The sequence below is a fragment of the Lampetra fluviatilis genome, chromosome 8, assembly GCF_964198595.1.
Source record: "Lampetra fluviatilis chromosome 8, kcLamFluv1.1, whole genome shotgun sequence".
Lineage (NCBI taxonomy): Eukaryota > Metazoa > Chordata > Hyperoartia > Petromyzontiformes > Petromyzontidae > Lampetra > Lampetra fluviatilis.
This window is the reverse complement of record NC_136282.1, coordinates 11,347,411-11,373,981: the sequence shown is the minus strand read 5'-3', so window position 1 is coordinate 11,373,981 and position 26,571 is coordinate 11,347,411. Positions and strand designations below refer to the sequence as shown.

General features: G+C 44.6%; 1 protein-coding gene across 2 annotated transcripts in view; it reads left to right on the top strand.

Moving 5' to 3' along the window:
• The window catches only part of LOC144933875 (serine/threonine-protein kinase BRSK2-like), a 189,543-nt gene extending 169,899 nt beyond the window's left edge, over window positions 1–19,644 (top strand). Inside the window, exons 11-19 of one of the 2 annotated variants that reach the window (XM_078859140.1) lie at window positions 1,716–1,813; window positions 3,419–3,572; window positions 11,754–11,814; window positions 12,854–13,061; window positions 14,676–14,724; window positions 14,929–15,052; window positions 15,806–15,986; window positions 17,528–17,617; window positions 18,718–19,644. In XM_078859140.1, the coding sequence (XP_078715266.1) occupies window positions 1,716–1,813; window positions 3,419–3,572; window positions 11,754–11,814; window positions 12,854–13,061; window positions 14,676–14,724; window positions 14,929–15,052; window positions 15,806–15,986; window positions 17,528–17,617; window positions 18,718–18,836 (1,084 nt within the window). In that variant the 3' untranslated portion in view covers window positions 18,837–19,644. Of the gene's footprint in view, window positions 1–1,715; window positions 1,814–3,418; window positions 3,573–11,753; window positions 11,815–12,853; window positions 13,062–14,675; window positions 14,725–14,928; window positions 15,053–15,805; window positions 15,987–17,527; window positions 17,618–18,705 lie in introns of both variants that reach the window. The other variant, XM_078859139.1, reaches the window with a different exon arrangement.
• Window positions 19,645–26,571: the final 6,927 nt, after the last annotated feature.

Sequence of the window (26,571 nt, the reverse complement as noted above, 5' to 3'; positions counted from 1 at the left end):
TTGTCAATTTGCTGCTGGATAAAGGCATCCCCATGCAGTGTCAGTCATTGGGGTTGTTTGACCACACTTCCCCACGCTGATCAGTGCACGTTGGTGAAGGGGGGTATTCGTAAACCAGTTCAGACAAATCACTGATGAGTGCTGTGACTGGGAATCAAACCCAAGTTGACAGGTTCATTGCGCACAGCTCAGTGCACTGGCCACTGCACCGACACTCCACTTCATATTTTTAGTACACATATCATATAGCATGTTAGGGTTAGGGTAGGGCCTTTGCTATTGATGCCCCCAGGGTCTGGAATGCTATCGCCAATAAACTGCAACTTGGATCACTACCTGTGAGATCTTCACTCAAAACTGCTCTAGAGGAGTTGTACATCCCTAGCTGCCACTGCTATTCAGTGGCCTGAAATCAAATGTATCGCTCCGGATGACCGCCGCAAAGTATGATGTTGAGTTTTTATTATAGTGTGCTGATCTTTAAAGGTGCATTGAAAATTTTTGATACTCCTGCTGTTATGGAGTGACTCATGCTGCCAGCTATGGCTGCAAAGTTTGGCTCGTACATGCTATGTATATTGTTTATTGCTAAATTTGAATCACAGTTCCTATGATCACTGTTACATTGTTTCTATAGCTTTATACTCTTTGGTTCTTTCGGTAAAGTCACGTAGGTATAAAATAAAATAAATCACGACGTTTCGGGCGCAACACAAGCGTCCATCATCAAGTGGGAAAGCATTTATAGCTTTATTTATAGCTTTATTTTGGTGATTTCGAAAACGTTCGGGTTTAGCCATATATGTGTGTTGTAGTACAGAGTTAGACTGATAAATGTAATCTAAATTGTCTTATGGTTGTTATTGTTTGACTTGCATCCCACTGGGATTTTTGCACACAGCATTGATATACGGTGCTTTTTCTGGAAGACTTTGCTGTTTTTTCCTGGATTTTTCTGTTGCGCGTAGTCACTTTAAGATGTTTCTTGTTCATGTTTTTGTTTGTTGCGGTTGCACCCGATTCAAGAGCCGAATGGCTCACAGGGCTATACCTAATAAATGAACTGAACTGATGTTCCCTATAGACTGTGCAATGTTAAAATGGTGTACGAGACATGTTTGCTTAATCAATACGATTGAACTATTCAAACTACACAATTTTTTCTTTGCCAGGTTAGGCCCACTGAGCTATGTAGCTCTTTTTCAGAAGTGACCTGGCCACAAATGATAGCCCAATGACGTGGTTGAGCATGTGGACAATTATTGCAGCCAAATACTTTAAACGCATGTTTCTAAATGTGGATGGAAAACCCAGAGGACCCTGAGACATATCCACGTCACCACAGGGAGAGCGACATGCAAACTCCAAGTATACAGCAGGCATAAGGGTCTGGATCGAATCCACAACCTCCTGTATACCGGACGAGGGAGTTAACATCTCGCCACCAAAATATTTTTTTAAAGTCCAAACGCATGGCTTTGTAGATGTCTATTGGTATCTATACGGTATCGGGTGACTTATTCGACATGTCGTGAGTCACCACCTGTTCCACCCCCCAGCTCTAAGATGGTTTGTCACGATTCGGGGTTCCATTGCAATCCATGAATCTGACTCTCCTTTGTTTCATGTTGGCCATCTCCTTTGTAGTTGCTCGAGCATGTCTTGTCTGGTTTTGATACCACTTTGTAGAGTGTAATTGTGCTCCTCCTGTGCAGGGAAAACCAGGAGAAGATGGTGTACTTCCTGTTGCTCGACCGGAAAGAGCGATACCCCAGCCAGGAGGACGAAAACCTCCCGCCCAGAAATGAGATCGGTAGGAAATGCACTTACATGGATGAGAGTCTTCATATCGAATGCCCACCGTGCTTTAATTTAGCAGATTTAGGTGCCTTCGCAAGACAAACATGAACATACGTTTGAACTCTTTGAGCGGTTGGGGTACCGTGGGCTGCAGATTGAAGAATCTTACAAAACTCCATCCCCGATATTCCATTCTCAGGTGATAATGCATAGAAGTAGATTAACTGACGGTCTGGAATGCTTTGGCAGCTTCTCATGGAGAGACCGACCCATGGATTCGCAGAAAGACTCATAGACTCACAGAGAAGCTCGTAGAATACATCGAAGCCATGGACTCGCATAGAGACCCATTGAGAAACTGGAACGCCCTCCACCATTTGTGCTTTTTTCCAGCAGTGGTTTCATGGTGCACACAGCCGATGCAGCTTCCCAGGAGAACTAGTGGGAGTCCAGCACTGTTCATCATCATCATCACACTTTTCGCGTGCATTTCAATCTTTCAATGAATCTACTGCATTTTCTGCCGCACCACATGAGAGCCATAGCCTGCCACTGTCTTACAACTATTTTCTACGTGGTTGGTTGTGTACATTAATACACAACACATGGGTCTGTCCCAGGACTTCCTGCCAATGGACCTTTGCTACTTCATATATGTGCCTTGCCTGGCCGTTAAAGTGTGCATGCATTCTGTACGTGTCATTTAGTTGAATGTTTCACACTTGTAAATACCGGCAGGAAATATATTTACAGAAACTTTTCACATTTTCATGCCTAGCTTTGCTTATTATAGCCATCTTAACGTTTATGTGTGCATTGCTTAAAAATAAAATATATAAATATTATTCATTATAATTCTTTACAGCCTTTTGTCAATCCATTGCTTCCCACACTGGTGATCATGGAGCTCGTTTAACCATACTTCACCACACTGGTCAGTGTAGATTGGTGAACGGGGGGAGGAGGGCAAGGAACAGTTCAGATATCACTCGCCACTAGTGCTAGCCATGACTGGGCATCAAACTCTAATCACTGGGTTCGTAGCACAATGTGCTAACCGGTGTGCCACCGCTACCGGCTGAAAAATCTAGTGGTAAAAAATTAACCCGTAAAAACAAAGTTTTTCACTCTAAATCCTTTATATGCGTGGCGGCTAGAGTCATCTCGTCCTCTGGCTTTAGATGGCTGCCACCTATGGGTCAGATGATTGTCTGCCAGTATTAAGCAATTGGTAATTAAATATTTTATTTGTTTTCCCTAAACAATGTAAAATTTTGGAAATTATTTTTCACGAAAATTAATTGTCACACACAACGAGTCTGTGTGCAAAATGTCAGCTCTATTGGATCACGGGAAGTGGGTTAAAAAACGACCGAAAGATTTTCACGGTCGTAAGCGCGCAAGCAAGCAAGCAAGTGAACTTAATATAAAGGATTTAAAAATGAACAAAAAAATCCCCACAGTGAAAACGGTATATATATTTTTAACGTGAACTAATTTTGAGATACTGAGATACTTAAGCACCCCACGAATTGCAAATCCTTCTTGCTTAAAAGAAGTTACGAGAGTGAACGTAATATGGTGGAGCCTTCTCTTGTGCTGCCGCGCGCCGTCTCAGCGGACCCGCCACGGAAGCGCGTCGACTCGCCGCTGCTCAACAGACACGGCAAGTGGCGGCCCGAGCAAAAGTCAATGGAGGTGCTGAGCGTCACGGACGGCGGGTCTCCCGTCACCGCGCGACGAGCTCTGGAGATGGCACAGCACAGCCAGAGGTAACGGACCGCTCGCATTGCCGGCATTTCAGCGCCGGACAGCGCACGCACGCAAGCACGCAAGCTACGGTGGTAAAGTCAAGCGCTCACGGGTTGTGTGTCCGTCAATCACGTAGGTTCATCATCGCGTTGTCCTCTAGCACACTCAGTCGTCCGAACGTGCGTGCCATCGTCCGGCGTTCTGCACCGCCACCCAAGCCCTGCATCTCACGTTAGGGCATGAATTGTTGTCTGCTTGGTTATCACGTTTCTACTTTACTCGTGACAGACAGTTGTTTTAATAAATGAGATATTATGACTACAGTAAGTGAATTGTAGTGTTCATTAGTCTCAAAAATCCCACCGTATATGTGTGTGTTTTTATGCTGCTAGATTGTAATCGGGGTTGTTTACATTGCCTTGCCTTCACACACACACCTCCCCATGTTCCACCTTGCCGTGTGACCTCTGGAATTTAAACCTGTTATGACTATGGGATGATTTGCTGCGGTGAAAATTGTCTCCTTAGTTAAAATATTGGCTCGTGTCCCCCAACTCGTTGTCATGAGTGCTCATATTCCTAGCCGGCCTCACTTGTGTTCATACGTTTCCAATATTCTTGCAATACATCCTCTGTTTATAGCTTTAGGAGGAGCATTTTGAGCGAGTTACACATCTCCACTTTCCAAAAATATGCTTAATCATGTTAGAATGTCCATAGATTTTTGCTTGCTTTATCCTGATGCGTTATGTCACATTGATCTTTAATTATCTAATCTTCAAATCGGTTGACCACGTTTTTTTATTATTAATGCCCAACCCTCCTATAGGTTTACACTTCTCCATTTCTCAAATTCTGACACTCTGAACTCTTCATAATAAACGTTTTTGGGTGAGATCGCGTTATTTATAAATGTGTCGTAACCCTCACTCTTAAACACACCGGTGGGCTAAAGTAGTGAACTATTTGTCTTTTGTCAACGTGACACTTTTTTTGCTGATCGGCCGTTTCGGGTGGTGGAGGGTTACGACACATTTATAAATAACGCGATCTAACCCAAAAACTTTATTATGAATAATATTGGTCGCGAAAGCCTACGTGTTAACTCTGAAGTGTGTTAGTTTTGCCACTCCTGCGGAGAAAAGTGCACGGGCACGATCAGCAGGCGTACCATTATCTTAGCAATGGTCATAGCCTGTTTGCATTAGCCTTGCCCGCAAGGGGTGTGTGGGAAAAACGATTATATGGAGACGATAATTATATTATAAAGACGATTATATGGAAAGACAATTATGTGGAACTCATTTAAACAGCAGCTAGATATTTGTTTGACAATATTTTGAGAACGAATGTGAACTTTAATCGGGGGGGAGGGGAGGGAATTGTAGTTTTGTATGGATGTGTTTTTTTTTGTAAAAAAAAAAAGAACTCGGAACGATATTACCAGATACGAGACACTGGCTTTGACAGCCTTTCACCACATTTCACGATGTTCTTTTGTTCCTTCGCACTGTGCCATCTGGAAAGGGACGGCTGAAACTTCACTTTGATTGGGTGCAATGATCTACCACAGCCTTTGGCTTTGTAAATCACCACACCAGGTGCAATCAATGGTGCTAATGTGGCTTGTGAAAGCCACTCGGCAGGAAGTCACGGCGCCTCCTTGTTGAGACCGTCTCCCTCGGTAACAGAGTCATGTCGAGCCCCGCTAATCTTTAACTGCAATCTTTACAAATCTGTTATCAATTAAATGCATTTTTTTCAAACCTCCTAAAATTTGAGCATGTGGCCGCGTTGCATTTCTCTGTGACAGATTATTCACTTAATCATCATATAAGAAAGCCATTATGTGCTGCAGTGGAGCATTGTGGGTAAAAAAACATAAATTAATGTATTCACATTCAGTATCTCCGCGTAACATTTAATATATGCAGTCTCTTGGCCTTCCAGACTTACATTAACTAGCAGCATTTGTTCAAGCAGACTCTGAAGCAGTATTAACCTTTTTTACGTGACGATACAGAGCAAAACTCCGTGTATTTTATGATTCTATTAATTCGTTATTTTTCATTAATCTACAGAGTGTGACACCACGAATCGTTTAATATATTCGTCTGGGTTTCCGCCAACTACACGATAGTCAAATAATTGTCGCAGCTCGGCAGCATATGAAAATGGTTGAATGATATATCTGATTGTAGCCTTTAAATTGGCCAATGAGTTGCTCCTGGAGAATAGAGGATTTTGGAGATTTAAATTGCAAATCACAGACTTCAAATGCATTATGGTTATTTTAATTCGCAATTACTGCCTTTCGCGTTAAACGGAAAAGGGAGGGCAGAAGGTTGTGAAGTGTTTGTATGTTTCTCGTGTTCACAAATGAACAAACTTAAATAGATGACATGCCAATAATGTGCATTTTATGTTTGCAAAAGTTGGGTTATTTGATTAATCTGCCTACGACCAAATCACCAGAAATGTGCCTAATCTTGTCAGGTCTCAGAAGCTGAGCAGGGTTGAGCCTGGATAGTACTTGGATGGGCAACCACCGCCGTGCATTTCACAGGTGCTATAGGATGCTACGGTGCTACATTGCCAGCAGCAGGCAGTGCAGAAAAATCCATTGCTGTACTGTAATTCGATGCTCTTGGTTCTTTCGGTAAAGTCAGGTAGGTAAAGAAAATAATAAATACAAATAAAAAGAAAAGACAAAAAAATAAAATCACGTGATTTAATTTAATTTATTTTTATTTTTTATCTTTTATTTTTATTTATTTTGTATTTATTATTTTCTTTACCTACGTGACTTTACCGAAAGAACCAAGAGCATGGATCCTTGCAGTCACGAAAACTTCAAATTTAGAATGTAATTCGATGCTTCCGCGTCTACGCTTCACACTCTCACCAACCCGCACTGACCAGCGTGGTGAAGCCTGGTCAATTAATGAATCACCACGACTCGCACAGCATTTGGTAGTCCCTCATCCAGCAGTGGCTTGACACAAGGACTGTGGATGCGCAATTTCGTGAATGGAATCCCATCTCAGTAAGTTGATAATTACAACAGCCTTTTATTCATCCCTTGCTATACACCGTGTACTCTGCGTAACATATGGCAACGTCATAGCAACTTGGTGTGAAAACGTGTTTCTGTATTAACATTTCTGTTTTCTATCATCCAAAAACAGATTGATTTCTTTATTTTCTTATCGTGAAGCCTTTCCGACTAAGGGCTTTTATTTAATAATTTGTGAACCTTGTGTGAATGTCATAGTGGGTTATAATGTCAATACATCTGCTATTCCCATAAACAAGCAAATGCAGTGCATTAACTAAGATGTCCATTAGTAACTAATTGATACAATGGCTTTGCTATAAAAAAAAATCATCTGCAAGATTAAATTCACTTGTCTGCATAATTTGGGAATCAAGCAGTGGATAGATCATGGATGATGATTAAAATTTCTTGGATTATTCAAAATGCAGATTAGCACCTGTAATATGAGTAAGAACTGGCGTTAGATTAAAAGCATTTGAGAACAAGATACAGTAAAACCTTGGATTGCGAGCATAATTCGTTCCGGAAACGTGTTTGTAATCCAAAGCACTCGTATATCAGTTGTGATCACGTGACGCTCGGCAGACAAAGCGTATACACGTGCTACTCGTGTTGCAAGACCTCGCTCGTTTATCAAATTAATATTTATTTAAAAAATTTGCTCGTCTTGCAAAACACTCGCAGCCAGAGTTACTCGCAATCCAATGTTTTACTGTACTTGGGATATCACCTTTACCTTGACGAACATGAATTGTGAATCGGTAAATGAAACCCATGATGTCTGTGCAAGATCTCAGTGAACACAGAACGTTGGGCTAACGTTGATGCAACAGTTCCAACCAACGTTGGACCCATTGCATACTTACCTGGGATCATTCTTAAGCTTCGTCATGAGCCATGAATGCCTCAACCAGCCATTGACATCTCTCACATTCTCACGATGCACCAGTCCATGTAGCTTCTGCGACATGAACTGATCCCATTGGTCTCTCTCTACAATGTACGTACTCATCTTATTGGTTCTTTCCGTAAAGTCACGTAGAAGGAAAATAATAAAATAACTAAAATAAAACATAATAAAATAATTCTCACGACGTTTCGGCCACAACGCGAGCAGCCGTCTTCAGGTGGAGAACAGGTCTGTCGAGAAGGCAGACTCTGCCTTCTCGACAGACTCTGCCTTCTCGACAGACTCTGCCTTCTCGACAGACCTGTTCTCCACCTGAAGACGGCTGATTGCGTTGTGGCCGAAACGTCGTGAGAATTATTTTATTATGTTTTATTTTTGTTATTTTATTATTTTCCTTCTACGTGACTTTACCGAAAGAACCAAGAAGATAAATCCCTGCAGTCATGAAAGCTTTAAATCGAAATGTACGTACTCTTGAGCACGTTCCCCCTCCCTTGGCTAATACATTACTCGATTTATTACAGGAACCTCTAACATCAATGTATGTATTCTATGTATCGTATAATCGTCAAATAAGGATGCTACACTAAATCGGTACACCTGTTTTTAGTACATTTCTCGAAAATCTCTGTGCTCACCATCGTACTTGGTTACATAGATCGTTACATTATATAAATGTGGTGTATTGTTTGTGTGTATACATGACGAATATTTGGTATTTCTTCTATTACGTATTCACACAGAGAGGTGTCGCATCACTTTTAAATGTTTTACATGCTCGTCACTGATTCATCAATTTCATCAATTCATATGCCCAGGATCCAGGCGTCAATCGCGCATTGAAGAATGTGCTGCCTCGCATTTATGCGAACGATATGAAAATGATATGCTCATGAGAATTAAAGCTCATAACATGGGCAATGACAGAGCACAGAAGATATACAACGCGTGTAATGAAGTGCAAACAAGTCAAGCAATGTTTGTGATTAACTTTCTTACAATACAAAATTTGACACATGTCAACGAATCTGCTAAACCATTACATGCCTATTCAATACCGCGCAAAGGAACTGCTACAGACGGTATGAGTTGTGTTTTTGAAAGCTTATCATATTTACGCGCGGTGTGGCGGTGATGGAGTCAGGCTGTTTGCCTAAGGCGCCGTCCATAAATGACGTCACACACTTAAGGGGGGGGGGGGTCAGACATTTGTGACGAAATGTGACGAGGGGGGAGGGGCGTTTGAGAAATGTGACGTCACATCAAAATGCGAAACTTTAAATAAATATAGACAACACGTTCTACTTAATTAAATTGACTTTTTAATGCATGTTTCCTCCTTCAACATCAGAGTGCAGCGCCACATTAAATACGCACTACAATGACAATATTTTAAAGCGATTTGAAGCATGTTTTATATTTGGGGGAGGGGGGGGGCAGAGCTTTGTGACGTAATATTTGAGGGGGGGGGGGGTCTGACTTTTTGTGACGCCGTGTGACGAGGGGGGGGGGGGGTCAAAAATCGTCCAAAATCGCGTGACCTCATTTATGGACGGCCCATAGCCGCTGCAAAACTCGATCAGCTGCCCGTAACCGCCGATTGGCCGTGTGTGTGGTGGTAGTGGTGGTCCGAACGGAGCGGCGCGTGTCCCCGCGTGCGCTGACCAGAAGCACGCAAGCGATGTAACGAGCACAAGGGGGGGGGGGGTGATGGAATGAGAGTCACCAGTCCCTCGACGCCTTAACAGCACCGCAGCTGCCTGCGCAACATTCGCGCCGTGTCGCTCTCGGACCTGCTTTCAGGTTCTGCCACTGGTCGTTTCGGCGTGATGGCCGATGTTTTTCTCCGAGTTCTGGGCGGGCGGGGGGAGGCTTTTTCAGGAATTTTGTTTCCGAAGAAGGGGACGGAACGTATGAGCGAGCCGTGCAGCATGGCCGTAGAAACCTTAGCAAGAGGGCTTAGAGCAAACTTCATTCCTCATGCTTTTGACTGGTTGCCAATTCCTCTCCTTTCAAAAATATCAATGAAGTCTACTGCACTTTTACAGTATATGGTGATTGACGAAACATAAAGTGAGACTCTGTGAAGAGTGTTCTTTGTGAAGCAGTTTATTGAAAGCCGGGGTATACAATTCTCTCCCCCCCCCCCCCCACAAAAAAAAAAACCACAAGGTCAGTGAGAACATGCCACAACTCTGTGCCATAACGAGCATCGCCACGTGACCATGTCAGCAGCCGCGTCAGGTCAGCTTTGATTGTAGGAATGGTGGCCGTGAGCTTGATGGGCCACATAAAGTCAGGACATTGCTACTCTTTCATCAGGCGCGACCTCTGGTGACCGTAGATCACCATCGTGAATGACGACATGGGGTTGTCAGGATCGGATACCACGTAATTCGAGGATCGGCCTGTCGCAGCACTGGCAATCGCATTGTTCAGCTCTGTATAAAGCACGTGGCAACTGCGTCGTGTTTGAAATGCACGGGGAATTAATGCTGCGGCGTTACTTCAAAGCTTCGAGGTCATTTAGAACTTGCGAGGGTCTGCAAATTGAGACCCAATGGTGCGTGGATAGTAGTGCTATTTATATGATAAGCTTTGATTCAAATTTGCATAGAAGAGCCATTTTGTAAAGTGAACACAGCTTCGTCGTGGATAACCGATTGCGATTAAGTGAGACGCCGTAAGACACGATGCTTCCAGTGCACAAACCCTCTGTGATGGGTGACACACCATCACAAAGGCAACATGTAGACTGGTAAGCCCATGAGCCATTAGATGCAAGCCTCAGAGTAGAAACAATTGCCGACAACTCGCACACCAGAAAAATCATCCTGTGTGGCCCGTAAGTCGTTCCTTCGCACGACCCCCTTGTTGGAACCATTACACACACACACAAAAAGCGAAGCAGCAAACAAGTGGGAAGACGATAATTTAAAATTTTCTCCTGAAACGTTTCGGACGACAAAGTGGCTGACGGTGGTCTATTTGTGCCTTTGCGCGCGCGTTTAGTAAACAGCTGAGCGTGCCGGTCAGAATCATGCCAAAGCACATCCAGGCAGACAGGTATACGTGTGTGCCTCGTGGCCTAACGGTGTGACGTGGTCACCGATGAAATCCCCCACCCCCCCCACCCCCGAAGCTGCTCCTAAACCCCCCCCCTCCCAACCCCCCACCGGCTATTTTCCTCGAACCCACACAAACGATTGTCCCGTTCCGCGATCCCAGTGTTGCTGCCCTCTGGAGTTCAGAATCCCCATGTCCCCTTCCCCAGTGTCGTCCCAAATCGCCAGGGCGAGGTGACAATGTTATCCGCAATGTCCGTGGACAGTCAAACGAACCGTCAACGTTTCCCTTGAAATGTACTTTCATTTTGGGGTATTTTGTTTGTTTGTTGTTTTACGAAATCATACGAGCGGCAGTGTTGCATTAAAAGCATTGTGGGGAGTTTTGCCGCCTTCAAATTTTAAACTCAAGTTGTTGGATAACAGCTGCGGTTAAAATTGTGTAACCTCACCTGGTCATGTCACGTGGTTATTGAGGAGTGCATTAAAACGTTGTCTTGTTACATTCGACACTTCAGTAAAATATCTAAACACAACGTGTTTATACCATGTACAGATTCAGCTGCTCACTTTGCTTTATTATTGCAAAACACAAATTACACAGCAGACTCGCACCAATGGTAACAAAATCAATTGAGGGCGATGCACCATTTATTTTGTTGCATCGATCGTTAATTCTTTTATGCATGGCAGCATTCGCAACTGAACAATGATGAGCAGCATTTGCTATATGCATATCCTGTATCTATATTCGCAGAGGTGCTGCCATGGTCGAATGGTGAAACACAGTGCACCTGCAATCCAGAGGTCATCAGTTCAGTTTAAACAAATGGGCACTTGTACCGCCCACCCACCCACCGCCTCTGTCGACGCAGCGGTATAAATGGGTGCATCACGATCGACCGGCAGGTCACGTGTGGCAGGGTAAAGTGTGGGTACTGCCCCCCCCACCCTCTTGCAAGACATCTGGCCAGTGTGTAAAAAAGTAGGCCAAATACCCTCTAGAGGGGCTCTTTAAGAGCGCTTTCTCTTGTAGAGGAGGCTCTGCAAGTGAGCATTAGCACGAGCTAGCAATTGCAGGGCTGCACTTGAATAGTTTTTTTTAAACATACATATAAATGCAGCGTCTTTAAGTGCCCTTGGGGATATGCTTGTGTGCTGTTAACAGGTCCCGGTCAGTAAGCGGTGCATCGACAGGATTAGTCACGAGTCCTCTCAGCAGTCCAAAGGTGAGTCTTCCTGAGTGTGTGTGTGTGCATTCGCTTGTTCCATGTTGTGTTCACATCACCCACTCCATCCATAAATATCAAGTGAATATTCAGCAATTGCCCAGTGTATCGTGCTGTCACAGCACGCTTGACTTTTCTTTTTTGCTTTTTGATGATAAGTGACAATGTATGGCATCCCAAGCGAGCATGCCAGTTGTGTTTTGATTGTCATCTCATTGCTAACCACATTCTCCTCTTTCTTGTCCTCTTTCTCGCACATCATGACCCTTGCGTGCTTATCCTATTTTGATCACCGCTTGACAATCTCATTTTCTCTTCTAACGCCATGGCATTCCTTTGATGATCCTGGTTGGAATTTTACCTCTGAGAATCCTATTTGAAAAATTTCTCTCCTGTTTGAATTTTTTCCCCTGCTTCATCTTGACAATGTCTTTTCCTGGTTGATTTCCCCCCCCACAAATTCCCTTTATTGCCTGAAGTTTGATTCTTATTTTTGTTTCCTACTTAATTAATCCTGAACAAATTTGACATTTTCACCTAAATTGCCTATGACCCTAATTTTTCCCTCTCAAAATTCTCCTTCCGACTAATCCCTTGCACACGGATATCGCTCCTCTTGGAGCCTTCTCCTCTGGACTGCCCCTCGCTTATTATTACCCATTATTATTATTACTCCCCCTCCCCTTGCGCATGACCTGCCACCACACCGCCACCGTAGCCGGGATGGCGGTCTCCCCACCTGTTCCCCGATGCCAACTCCAGATCCCAGAGCACGTCCGACGCGGACGACGGCGGAGACGTTTCCCTCTCCAGGAGGGTCTCGCTCTCCGACCCCAAAACGCAGACCCTCCCGAGCAAAGCGCGCAAGGCGGAGCGCCCCGTGCACATGGTTCTCTCGAACCCTCTGCCCGCGGGCAACCCTGCCGCCGTGGCCGCCGACAACGCCGGCCGTAGCCCGTCGCGCCGCGCCCCCCCACCTCTGCCCCCGCCGCCGGCGAACCCCCGCCTCACTAACCCCCGGTCTATCCCCGTCATACAGGTGACACCCCACCCTTCCCCTCGAGGCAGCCCCCTCCCCACCCCAAAGGGCACGCCCCACCACACCCCCAGAGACAGCCCGGCCGGCACGCCGAGCCCCACGCCGCCGTCGAGCCCCAGCGTGGGCGGCGCCCCGTGGCGCGCGCGCCTCCACTCCTTCAAGCACACCTTCCTCGGCTCGCCCAGGTTCCACCGCAGGAAGCTGCAAGGTGCTGCACTCCGGCTGCTGCTGCTGCTGCTGTTGTTCCCCTGCCGTGAATGCCGCCACCTGTGCGCCTGCACGTGCACGTGTGTGTGTGTGCGTGGTAGCGGCGGTGCAGCGGTTAGCGCGCTGCGCTACGAAGCCGGCGACCCGAGTTCGATTCCCGCTCACGGCCAACGCCAAGTGACGATTATCTGAACCGGTCCGGGGCCTCCTCCCCTAGGTCGACTCGGCCTCGAATGAGTACCTGGTGCGGTGTGTAGACATCGCCACTGGGGAGACGAAGGCGGTCGGGCGTGGTGCTGGCCACCCACCCCCTCGTGTACCGTTCTGGCCTTAATAGGTGCTCGCTAACAGCACTTGCCCCTACAGTCTGTTAAGGCTATACGGGGGATCTTTGTCTTTGTTTCGGGCAACGAGCACCAATCGCAGATAGCGCGCGCTGTGCTTTGAACTTCGCTCGCGCACGTGCACGTGGGATCCGCTATTCCGGTGCGAAAATAACTTGAGATGCGTTTTGGCGAAAGTATGCTCACATTACAGGCGTGTATTGGTGCATTGATGAATCGATCATTGTTGGTTATTGTGCTCACAATGTGTGCATCAAATTTGCGTGCGTGCGTGCGATTGTGTTGTTACTCGTGGTGTTATGCAATTTCCATGTGATGGTGGAGTGGCCAGAGTGCTGTGCTTTGAACCTGACCGCACCTGAGTGTGATTCTTGGCCATAAATGATACCAGTGTGGAGTGGTTTCTGAACCTTCAGCAACCCAGTGTGGTGAAGTATGGTCAAATAAGCTCCATGATATACATGGTATATGGAGAGACCTTCATCCAGCAGCGGATTTCCTTGGGCATTTGCATTATTAGATATTACATATGTATATTATTTACTGCCCCGCGCCTCTGCTTAGCACAGTTGGCTACGTATGGTGCAAAAGAAGTTCAACATCTATTCATTACGTTTCAACCAATGGGGTGAACAAAACTGAACAAATGGCAACTGAAACTAAAACCACAAACAATACTAACTTTTTTAGTGGAAGTTCTGCTGGGGAGCGAGTCGGTGCGCAATGCCTATTATGTAACGAAAGGGCGCCCACTGGAACACAGATATACAGGTCCACTTTGCAGAATGACCTGCGTGACTGTTCGGAACTGTTCTCTCACTCTTTAGTTGTAAGTTCGAACGGCAGAAAATTGGCCACCTGTTTCGCATTGACTTTTGATGATGCTCTGGTGAAAAAAATATGAAACAGCGTTTACTGCCAGTGGGAATCTTTTTTTTTAAAGGTATACTTTTTTTTCTGCTGCAAGTTTGGACTGCTGTGAAAAGCGGACGGTCCGCTTGAAAATGGGTTGCGAAGTAATACTAGGGCTGCCAGATTGTTTTGGGGGTGGCCAAAGATTTGTAAAAATGAACTGCAAAAGTGCCCTACTTGCCATACGGGAGCCCACAAAAGCGGAGACGGGTTTTTTTTGTAAAGTTGTTTTTCTGATTCGCATTGCAACATCGTCTTTTCGAGTAACGCCCAGTCACGGACAAAATTGCCCAATCTTCCATCCCTAAATAACACCTGCGACACACGGAGACCAGCAACGCTTCCTCTTTCTCTTTCAGTTCCCACTCCCGAAGAGATGTCAAGTCTGACCCCCGAGTCATCCCCAGAGTTAGTAACTTTTAAAGCACTTACCTACGTGCCTCTTCACGCGTTTGTATTACTATTTTATCTGTTATTTACAACTGTAATGGCCATGGTGCAAAATTGCGCACGGTTGTTGGTTCATTATTTTGCACAAATCGACATATTTTTCGCGAGATTCTCTCCCACCCCGCCCCGACTATTTTTTCAAGTTCCCCATCTTCTCTGCAGGCTCGCGAAAAAGTCATGGTTTGGGAACTTCATTAATGCGGAGAAGGAGGAGCAGATATTTGTCGTGATCAAGGACAAGCCCATCAGCTCCATCAAGGCCGACATCGTGCATGCCTTCCTCTCGGTCAGTCCGCCAGGTGGAACTGTGTGCGTTGGAACAGCCACGTCTCCTCGGCTGTCCGTGATCGGTCTTCATGCCTCTTAACCCTTTACCGTTCTGATGACGTACGTTCCGATGACGTAGGTGTACCCGTACGTCATCAGTTTAATTTCGATGATGTATGCGCATGAAGTGTCTGGAGATGTGGCTGCATATATACTCTGTAGATAAGGAAATAGTACTGCATTGTAAAAAAATTATCAAGAAGGGGGACGAATGCATTGCGTTCTTGTTAATTGTGCTTTTGCTAAACAGGATCATCCGTGCGTTTATAATTGAGACCTAGACAAACATCGGTGCATGGGCTTGGGATGGAGGCCCCTGTTCCATGCGTTTCAACTTGTGCCGCAAAAGCACCACAGTAACATCCAAGTTTACACACAGACGTTTGATAAATAATGAAACAAAAACTAATAAGAAGCATCTGCCAGATTTTCGGTCGGGTCCGATAACATTTTTTTGTTCGTAAAAATTATTCACCGTTTGTGTGTGACTCACGTATTACCTCATTGAAAGCCTTTAATAGTCGTAAATCAGCCTATACCAATATCAGCCTGGTTCAGAAGCAGGGGAGGAGAGGGTTAAAACAAGATCCCTAGCAATTAGGGTGCAAGTCAATCACATTGACTTTCATTTTACTTCCCAGCGTGAATGAAATATGCTTGCTTGGTGCGCACGCACGCACTGTGTCCGTCCACCCCCCATCCCCAATTTTAGATTCCGAGCCTGAGTCACAGCGTGCTGTCGCAAACGAGTTTCCGGGCGGAATATAAGTCCGCTGGGAGCCCCGTGGTTTTCCAGAAGCCCGTCAAGTTCCAGGTGGACATCACCTACTCGGAGGGAAACCCCGGCCTAAAGGAGACGGGGATTTACTCTGTCACCTTCACCCTCATGTCAGGTATCTGAGCAGCACAGCCATGCACACCCTCATCCCAGCCAATTTCACCGCTACAATTATTTTTATCCGACTGCGGTTCTGCCCAGGTTGTGGGCTGTGTGCTTGGGCGCATTCTTCTCTCAAGCTTTTGCCGTGCACTGCTCACTGGGGGCATCTTTCAGGAGTTCACAGCTTCCTTCAGTTCACAGCTCCTTCGGGAATTCGCAACTCCTGAAGATGTAGTGCAGAGCACAACCCAAAAAACAACGCTTGCATTTCAAGCGTCTGCAAGAAAAACTATATGTTAAAAAAAATATTATTTTGACTTGAGATAAAAATTACATTATGTTTGTGGTTATTATTTAATAAGAAGAATTTCATTTTATATTGCGTCATTCATGAAATTGCATCTCATAGCGGTGCACATCAATTAGCCAGTCCCTTACACAGATAATACAAAATCAAAAACCCCACACTACTTGGCAAATCAAAAACTGAAAGATGAATACGTACATAACGAGAGAAGAAAACATGCACATAACGAGAAAATGATCATCAGACCGAAAATAATTCAAAGAACGCGGCATAATTATTCAGTACACTTGTAAAAGTATCACCGCCTTATTTATGATGGAATTGTAAATAATGTCATTGTACTGTTGTGGAGTGTTATAAATAATATAATACATGGTCTACGTGACTTTACCGAAAGAACCAAGAAGATGAATCCCTGCAGTCACGAAAGTTTTAAATCGAAATTTAATGGTCCAGGAGCTTGTTATATCGGTTAAAACACAAACAGTAAATATGTATTCTGTATTAACGTGTTTATATGTTCACTGCAACTATATGATCATAATATTTCATTTCATAAAATGTTTTTGCCATAACGGATGTAAACATTTAGTAGACTCTCAACGTGTAAGCCAATTAGCTCATTTAACCAGCCTCACTCTGCTCACGAAATCCAAAAGGTCATAATTGGTTCAGAGTTTGCTTGTTTAAATAAACACTTCCAGTTAATTTTTATCTGGAAAGCGTATAGACTGACTATAAAATAAGATATGTTACGTGGATAGACAACAGAAGTCTATTTCGATTTAAAGCTTTCGTGACTGCAGGGATTCATCTTCTTGGTTCTTTCGGTAAAGTCACGTAGAAGGGAAGTAATGAAATAATAAAAATAAAACATAATAAAATAAAATAATATACGTAGAAGGGAAGTAATAAAATAATAAAAATAAAACATAATAAAATAAAATAATATTTAATAAAATAAAATAATATTTTATTTTATTATGTTTTATTTTTATTATTTTATTACTTCCCTTCTACGTGACTTTACCGAAAGAACCAAGAAGAGAAGTCTATTTATTTACCGTTTTATTCGTGTTAGTTGTCATGGAACTATTGCTGTGAATTATTTATCATATGCAGCTGGCAAGGTTCGTTTTTTTCATGGAAACGTCCATATGGTTGAGGGTAAGTCACTACACGAGTGTCAAAATGATGTCACATTGGTGTTCAACATTAATGCCGGTGTCACGTCTGCATTTGCTCAGGTCCCAGCAGGAGGTTCAAGAAGGTTGTGGAGATCATCCAGGCACAGCTGGTGAACTCGCACGACCAACCGCTGGTCCAGCAGCTTTCAGGTAGTCACCTGCCCTCTGGCTGAATCTGGGGCCCATAACGGTGGGGTGTGGGGCAGACTCAGTCGTGCTTAGTGTGGCTGTGGCTGGCGGTCTGTTGATTGGGGACCCGGTTAAAAAGTTCACGAATCCCACTCTGCTCGCCAAAAACCGCCACCCGCACATCCACACTCGCGATTTCAGTTGTTGAATTCCTCAACATTGAAAGTCTAGAGCCAAATCTGACTGTGGTTCACGGGAAAGGATCATTTATTTCAGGGAACACCTTAAATGTAAATGAAAAAAACACCATGTGGTCTTGTGTAATGCGTGCAGTTATGTAGAAAACGCATTGCTACAAGGTTAGCTTCGTGTTGCTGAATGTATTTGCAGAATACAGAAGACACTGTGCGGTGTGATACAGACTTGATCAAAGATTAGAAGTATTTATTGAGTTCGTTTTCAGATAGTTTCTCCACCTGAATTGGTCATGTCATTCGGGTTCATCATTTACACTTGGAGGTGTGATGTTTAAACGGAGGGGCTCGCTCACCCTCTAGTGGCAATGTTAAGTAGCACGCATACAACGCATGTCAAATGATTGAATGGCCACATATGAGGAGCGGCGTCCTGGGCAAAAAATACTTGATAACCCTCATACATATGTTTAGATAGCCAATGCTGGCTTCATATATATAAATATATATGTTTGTATTATCTTCTTACAGAGGGCCGCACGTTGAACTTACTGTCGACACCACAAACCCTCCTTTCTGGATGACAAACATGTGTTGCCTATCAATTTTTGTTCTAAAATCCAGAATGCCCATCAATTGCTGTGGGGGATATGTTTTAATCGTGAAATCAAATAGTTAAATCTTGATTTGAAGCTTTCGTGACTGCAGGAATCCATACTCGTTGGTTTTTTCGGTAAAGTCACGAAAGCGTCCATCATCATCATCATCATCAGATGGACGCTTGTGTGTTGCGCCCGAAACGTCGTGATTCATTTTATTTTATACCTACGTAGTTGTTTCGTTATGGCCACCGGTCCCGTGTAAAACATTGGTGATGTTGAGGCGTTGTGTTTGCTTTCGGCTTATGAGGAGCAGTGCGTATTTCAGACGAGAAGAACGCCAAGGGTCCACAGACGCCCGGCACCCCGTCCCGGAACAAGCGCAACGAGATCGAATCGAGTCCCAAGATCGACGTGAAACCGCCAGCTGCGAAAGAGAAAGTCTAGTTGCGCACGGAGGGGGTGGATTGGGGAAAAACAAAAAAAATTCGAGGCGTGCTCACAGCACACGAGCGACGGCTGTAAATAAGGTGCTCTGTCGAACCACCACCGTCTTTCTACCTGCAGGTGTAGATATGCAACCCCCGTCCTGTACCTAAAGGCATACAAATGTATCACGAGCGAGAACAGTATAAAAGCGTTCTTTTTCCCGATGCATTGAATTCAATGCCTGCCAAGAAAAATGCGTGGAAGCTTTGTGTCAACTTCAATCGTATGCACAGTTTTTACAGTAATTTCCCAACTCATTTTTGCTGTATTTACATGAAGTAGGATGTAGCGTTTTGTTGTTGTTGTTGTTTTTTGTTTACTTAATTTATTCGAAGTCGGTTTGTTTATGCGAAGCCAAGTTAATGTAGCATACAGCTGCACAGTGTCTGTGCATACACAGAGGTGTTCACCACTACCCATGATCCTTTGCGTCGTCGTTTATTTATTTGTACGTGATTCTGAGTTACTCACCCACGTGAAAAAAAATTTGATCTTTGTAGGGTCATATATTTTGGCCATGGTAGGAAAAAAAGAGAAGTCAATTTTTTTAAACAAAATCAGTTTAATGGGTACACTAATACTCGCACTCTCTTCAAAATGTGTGTAAATTGCCTTAGAGTGTGCAACACAAAAATGGGCATTTTTTTTTCTTTTTTCAAAGTGTGGCTTTTAAGAGGGCGAGTAAGATAATGATGGCCATTTTACCCTAAATCGAAGCTTTAGTTGCTGACAAAAAAATAAAACATAGACAAAAAAAATGACAAAACGTATATATGTATACACAAAAGGAAAAAAAAAACTAGATTAATGTCTTTGCTGCAGGGCAAACTCGAAGTATGCAAAAGTCTATTGTAAAAAGAACCAACTAGTTTGTATATCATCCCATTCCACTGCTGGCTTAGTTGTAAGGTCATATTTGCTCTTTTTTGTTGGACTTAGTTGCACTTTATTAAGATCTTTGATGTGACAGAAGTTAAAGACTGCCCCCCCTGCCCCCCCTCGTTTCCCCCCTCCCCTACCGCCCCTCCCCTCACTGTAAGTTTTTATTTTATTTATGATAAATTCAGTGTGTGCAAGTACTATATTAATGTGGTGTATTGTGAAGTCTTGTAGATATTTTTCCACCAAAACGATTTAATTTATTGGGAAGGGAAAGGGTACAGTATATCAATGCAGTGTTACCGGTAGAATTTTACTGCTTTATTTTTACAGTTTTGCTTTTTATCTCTCTCCTTACATTTGCCTTCCAAATTTGGTCCGTGTATTACCATTTATCGTGCTACTGTGAAACTACTTAAATATTTCTTCCATAATTTATTTCAATTGTTTTACGCGTTTATACCTTCAAAATTAAAACAATATACTGTTTGTATATTAACTAGGTGATGAATCTTGCCGACATCCACATTAATTATGCATGCTCCCTAGAACATTTTTGTTGCATGATGTCAGTGTTACTTACTCGCCTATATGTGAATGTCAATTTCTGCTGTTACTCTCCTCTCTCTCTTGCGGGTCTCCTTCCTGAACTTTACTATCACTGACCAAACTCTCCCCTGCTTCCAATCAAACCTGACTCCTCGCTTTCCTGTATCACCGCTGCAGCCCCCCCTGCCCCCCTCCTTGCCCCGGGTTTCTCCGCTCCTTCCCCCCCCCCCCCCCTGTCGTTCTTTGGCCTCTTGGAGAGTTTAGCATTTAGACCTTTTTCTATTACACCTGAGCACCGCGGTAGAAATCTGGGGCCGCTTTTATTCCCGCAGGAGGCACTGTTGCACCGGGATTGCAGGAACCCTTCCCGGGCGGGGAATGAATCTCAAGCACAACCTTTTGCAGAAGTAGCTGATTTTGACGTTTTTTTTGTTGTTGTTGTTGAATCTGTAAGGGTTTCTGCACTCCTCACCGTTTGACCATCGTTTTACGAGGGTGCGCAGCACTCGCTTGGAACGGCGGCCGCTTAACAAACTAAAAAAGGGAGACTCCGCTGCAGCTGAACGCTTCAAGTAAAAAGCAAAGTTTTCTGAACCTAATTTGCCGGAAAACTACTTTTGGCAATCGCGGCCAAACGGGCGTTTTTTCCTCGAACATCGTGCCGTTTGTGGCCACTTTGCCCTCCTATGTACAGTGATTTTGTCTATTTATTAGTTTATTTATTAGCATATTTAATTTCAACCAATCAGCAGAATCGGTATCCGTTAAGAGGCACTGCAACGGAAATGACTGCTCCAAGTATCCCACTTATATATAACCACTGGAATCGCGAATGCAGTGTTGACAATTTGAGCAGAAATCATTGGTCCGGTATCTCCTATGGGAAGTGGCCCAGAAAAGCAATACTTTTGCAATATGGTGTACCCCCATCATCTGAAGTCTGTTGGCTAGAGCAGTCTTACCTTGGCAAGTATGGTGTATGAGATTAATAAAATGTCTTCTTGGTTAAAAAAAAAAACATCAATTGTGGTCTATTCTTTACTAATATATTATTTTTGCATTTTACGTATTCCATTCTATAGACGCAAGGACATACACGATTCAAGGTAAGGTACATTGTGGAAGTATTATGAGAAATTGAATTAGTAAATGTAACATGTATTTATTTGCATGCCAAATGGGCTGAGACTCTAAAAATATATTTCTTATTCTATCAGCACGTCAAAGAAATCGTTGGAAGTTTATTTGCTTACAGAAACGGGGCAGTGTGATTTTAAGAGCAGTTTTGAGATTATCGCTGACATTGCAAGGAATCAGTTTGCTCTCAATTGCACATTTCATACAAATGAATCGCTGCTACTCCAAAATACTCCCTCTTCATCAAGTAGCTCGACAAACATGAAATTATAAAATAAAACCTTACACTTTTGCAAGGGGAACAAAAAAAAAACCAGGAACGTTTTACAATGAGCTTACAAATATTTCATTGTGTATGCCTGCTGACTCGGTACAAAGTCCTGGTTACACCAGCCCACAGAGGATTATTGTGTCCGTCCGTCCATCGTGCATCCAAAAATGGGAGGGGCTGGGTGGGGAGGGGACTATGGGGCTGGGTGGGGGGTGGGAGGGGTGGGGCTGGGTGGGGAGGGGAGGGGCTGGTCACCCCTTGTTGCCCTTATAAAACTCAACGTGTAACCTACTCACGCCGGCTTGTGCCTGCCCTCAGTCGGGCATATTTGCGGAATACACCACGCCGCCGTTGACCCTGGCCATTGACCGAGCAACCCAACGTTCCTACCAGCTCCCTCCGCAGGAATGTGTTTTGTCCCCTGCTGTGTTTTTAAAGGTTCCACGATTCGTATTTGCATCACCGAGAGAGAGAAAAGGCACGGGCAGAAAATAGGCGTAACTCCTTCGATATCGTTGTGGTGTCTCGTATCCATTTTATCCGTATGTGTACAGGGTCGTGGTTCAGATGTCTTGTGACCCCCCCCCCCCCCAATTAATTGACCCCCTAACATAAAACAATCCTTTTGAATACTCATTTCTGTTTCAAATAAAACTTTACAAAAATATTAAGGGGCCGTCCATAAATGACGTCACGCACCAAGGGGGGGGGGGTCAGATATTTATGACGATGTGTGACGAGGTGGGGTGGGTTTGAGAAATGTGACGTCACATCAAAATGCGCAACTTTAAATAAATATAGACAACACGTTCTACTTAATTAAATAGACGTTTTAATAAATGTTTTCTCCTACAACATCAGAGTGCAGCGCCACATTAAATACGCACAACAATGACAATAGTTTAAAGCGATTTGAAGCATGTTTTATTTTTGGGGGGGAGGGCAGAGCTTTGTGACGTCATTTGAGGGGGGATCTGACTTTTTGTGACGCCGTGTGACGAGGAGGGGGGAGTCAAGAATCGTCCAAAATCGCGTGACGTCATTTATGGACGGCCCCATAGTACGCCTGAACATTGCGGGGCTGTTTCATTCAAGGGACGTGCCTTTGACACGAGTCATGTAAACCACGTGCAGTGCAACGCTTCAGTCAATCCACTGCTGGATGAGGGGGGCCAGCCCCCCCCCCCTCACCATGCCAGGCAATGTGGATGATTTGACAATGCGACGTACAGCAACGGGAGGAGCGGTGGCACAGCGGTTCGTGCACTTGCAAGCGCGTTCGCCGATTGTTGCAAGATGTTTCACGGTTCGAATCAATGACCGACCCCCACAATTAATGCTGCAGCGTCGCAGTGACGACGTTATCAGCTCAGAGGGGGTGGCGGCAATCATCTCTCGCACGGTCACACCTCGGCTATTACAGGGTGTTTAAAAAAGATGGACCCGATTTGAAATCGCTATATTTCTGCAACCACGAACCGCCCATGAATGAAACTCTTACCACTTGAAAGGGCGGGGCATAGAGTTTCAATTGATTACCGCTAGATGCCTCTCCCAGCGCACAAACAGCCCCTAGCCTCAGTCATTCGCAATAATGGTGACCCCGCAACACAAGGGGCGTTTTGCGTTCTGCAGTTCAGCAAGACTGAATCCGTAATTGCGGTGCAGCGTGCGTTTCAATGGCGTTTTGGCATTTATCCGCCATGAGTTGACGCTCTCTCCCCGACAGACCTGGTCTTCACCTGAGGACGGCTGCTTGCGTTGTGGCCGAAACGTCGTGAGAATTATTTTATTATATTTTATTTTTATTATTTTACTATTTCCCTTCTACGTGACTTTACCGAAAGAACCAAGAAGATGAATCCCTGCAGTCACGAAAGCTTTAAATCGAAATGTAACCATCACACCATCGTTCGGCTCGCGGTGTGAAACGTTGAACGCTGTAGGGGGCGCTCCCTATTCGCACAATGCAGTCACAACAGCTCCGTCGCAGTTGAACCTCTTTTTGCCATAGAATTTGACGCGCATTTAATGCAATAAATATCGCAGAAGCGGGAGTTCTTTGTCCAACGTTCTTTTTACTTCAAGTTGCTCTGTCATTCAAAGCACATCACGGTTCGTTCCCTTTATTTACGGGTACGACAAAAACAGTTTGACTTCCAAAACGAAACTGTTGAAAAGGTAACTCATGGTGGTGTTTACGGGGGACCCAACTCGTGGCTTTGGCCACAGGGGGGGGGGGGGGGGCAATGCACCCCCTGCCCCCCCCCCCCCACGTTACTTACCCTGTGCAGGAGGGTAAATTAGAAAATTCACGGCGAAATGTTGTTTTACTCAATTGTGATTATACATAAGCAATCATCGCCCCCCCCCCCCACCTTACTGGCAGACTGAAGTATGCAGAGGTGACATGATTAACGCAGTCGTGTACATTGAACGTATGCGGATTTAAACACCCGAGATTCGTTGCATGCGTAAATGAGCTTCAATAATCAATATTCATCGATGAACAATTGCGCTCGTTGTTGTGAGCGTCGCTCCTCTGCCCTCCGCTGGTGTTGGGAGGACGACTGCCTCCAACTTCACCAGTAGCGGCGTCGTTCGCGAGCCTCCCTCTGCAGAGGCCGATCTTGACCACCGCTGGTACCGGTCTTCGGCAAGTCCACTCAGCTCCACATTCTCCCGAACCGCATCAGCTCCATCTCTTCTCTAGCCCGTGTCGTGCCCGTTTAGCGCCCCCCCCCCCCTCTATGCGGCGGCTGGGCATGCGGGCGACATGACCCAGTCAACGCAGCCTTGCCTGCCGAAGGAGCTCACCGATTGGGACTTTGTCCAGATCTTTCAAGGATTTGTGAGCTCCTCACACAATCCGGCCTGCTGGTTAAACCCAGGATGGATCGTAGGCAGGCCCAGCCCGAGTGTTTCAAACCGGCGGAAGATGTTCCGTTAGAGGGGTCCACGTTTCGCAAGCATAGAGAAGGGAGGGCATGCCCCTGGCCGAGAAGACCCCGAAGCTTCGTGCGGAGCGACAGATCAAGTTGCGTCCACACAGCGTTACGCGGTCGGGTGGAGGCGGGTGTACGACACACAACTCAACTCACGCGATCTGACCCAAGAATCAATGGTGAATCGCAGACCCATGACACCCGAAAATTAGACAAAATCGATTGGTGATACTGGTTTGGATATGATGAACAAATGATAATAATAAACTTTCACGAATGTGTCAATAAATCCTGTAATGTGAAATAGCGAGAAACTACAACCCGTGACGTCATTATTTGTTGTAGGTTAATGGCTGCGAATTAAAATGCATAGGTTTGATCCCAGCATTATTATTAGTATTCTTCTTGAAGTGTATGCGTGAGGTAGCTTGGTTGTTTCTGAAAGCACGCCACCGAGGTATGAATCCCGCAATTCTCTTTTTGAAAATATTTTTTAATGCGTGATGACGTCATGCAATTATGACGCTCATTGAACGCGATGACGTCCAACGTACGCGATGACGCCACCGCTTACGTTTACGCGACCACGTGCGCGCACCGACAGCTTTACATAACACGTAGCGCCCTTGTGTTTGTGTGAGCACCCAAGTGGCTCGGAGCGATGAGAATCTAAATCCGAAGCTTAAAGCTCGAAGGATGGTAAAATTCAAATCCCAGCATACGGCAAATTGAACGAATAAACGAGTGCGCAATGCAGAAGAAGTCGAACTGTGTGGGGTGGATTTGGCAACGACGATCCCCGATGAGACGAACACTGGGATAAGAGAGAGGATTGGAAGAGAGAGACAATAAAAAAAAATACAATTTTAAAAATATTATACCTAATTTTTATTCCAATACGCCACCAGTGGGCGCTCTTTCACCACTAGGGGCGCTCTTTCAATGGAAAAGGCGTATGTAGAATATAATTTTCATTCAAATAAACAACTTTAAACCGGGTTTTAAACATTTTCGTTCAAAACAGTGGGTTTATTAGGCAGAATCACGGCGAAATCAGAAATAACAATTGAAATGTGATGTGAAAATTGTAAAACAGCCCGAGGACACTTTTTGTAGAAAAATATTAAAATCACAATTAAGTCAAAAATGTTTCAGAGCTAATTCAAGCATGAACACCGAGTTCCTGAGTAAAAACTGGGAATTAGAATACATCAAAATGACAGAAAGGAATGCCGCACTTGGGTTTTATGGGAAAACGGAATGCCCTTCCGTTGAAAAAGGAACAAGTACGCATGTTTCCCCTGCTCATTTGCTTACTCTTCGGCTTTTGCAAGAAAATAAATTGACAAATGTCGATGTTTCTGATAAATACAAATTTGCTGACTACATCTTAAAATACAGAGGACTGCAGAGCTTGGGTAGTTGTATGCACCGGCTCCGCTGGGCTTGACTGCATTGCTGCTTTTCTGTGGTTTCTCATCACCATCTTGGATGAAACGGACATCATTTGAATCCAGATATGACCAGTATCGCTGAATCCTGAAAAAGGGCGCTGGTAAGGGCCAAAAACGATCGGACAAGGTCATAGAGTGCATCAACTCAACATTGATGGACTCTCAACACCTGAATGTGACTTTCTGGCCAGAAACCTAAGGGGAAAACAACATGGATGTAGTCGCCTGACAGGAGATGCACGGTCGAGGACACAGCACGTGGATGGAAAGTTACAAAATCAATGGTTACACCGTTGTTGCTGGCATCCACCACCCTCGGCACCATCAGGCAAGACTTTAAAGGACTATGGCACTGAAGCCTACCACCGCAAGTGATGGCACATTGAAAATAACCTATCAAAATCCCCCGAGTGCTTTGGAACTTTGGGAAGGCTAACTGACCTGGTTTCAAAAAGAAA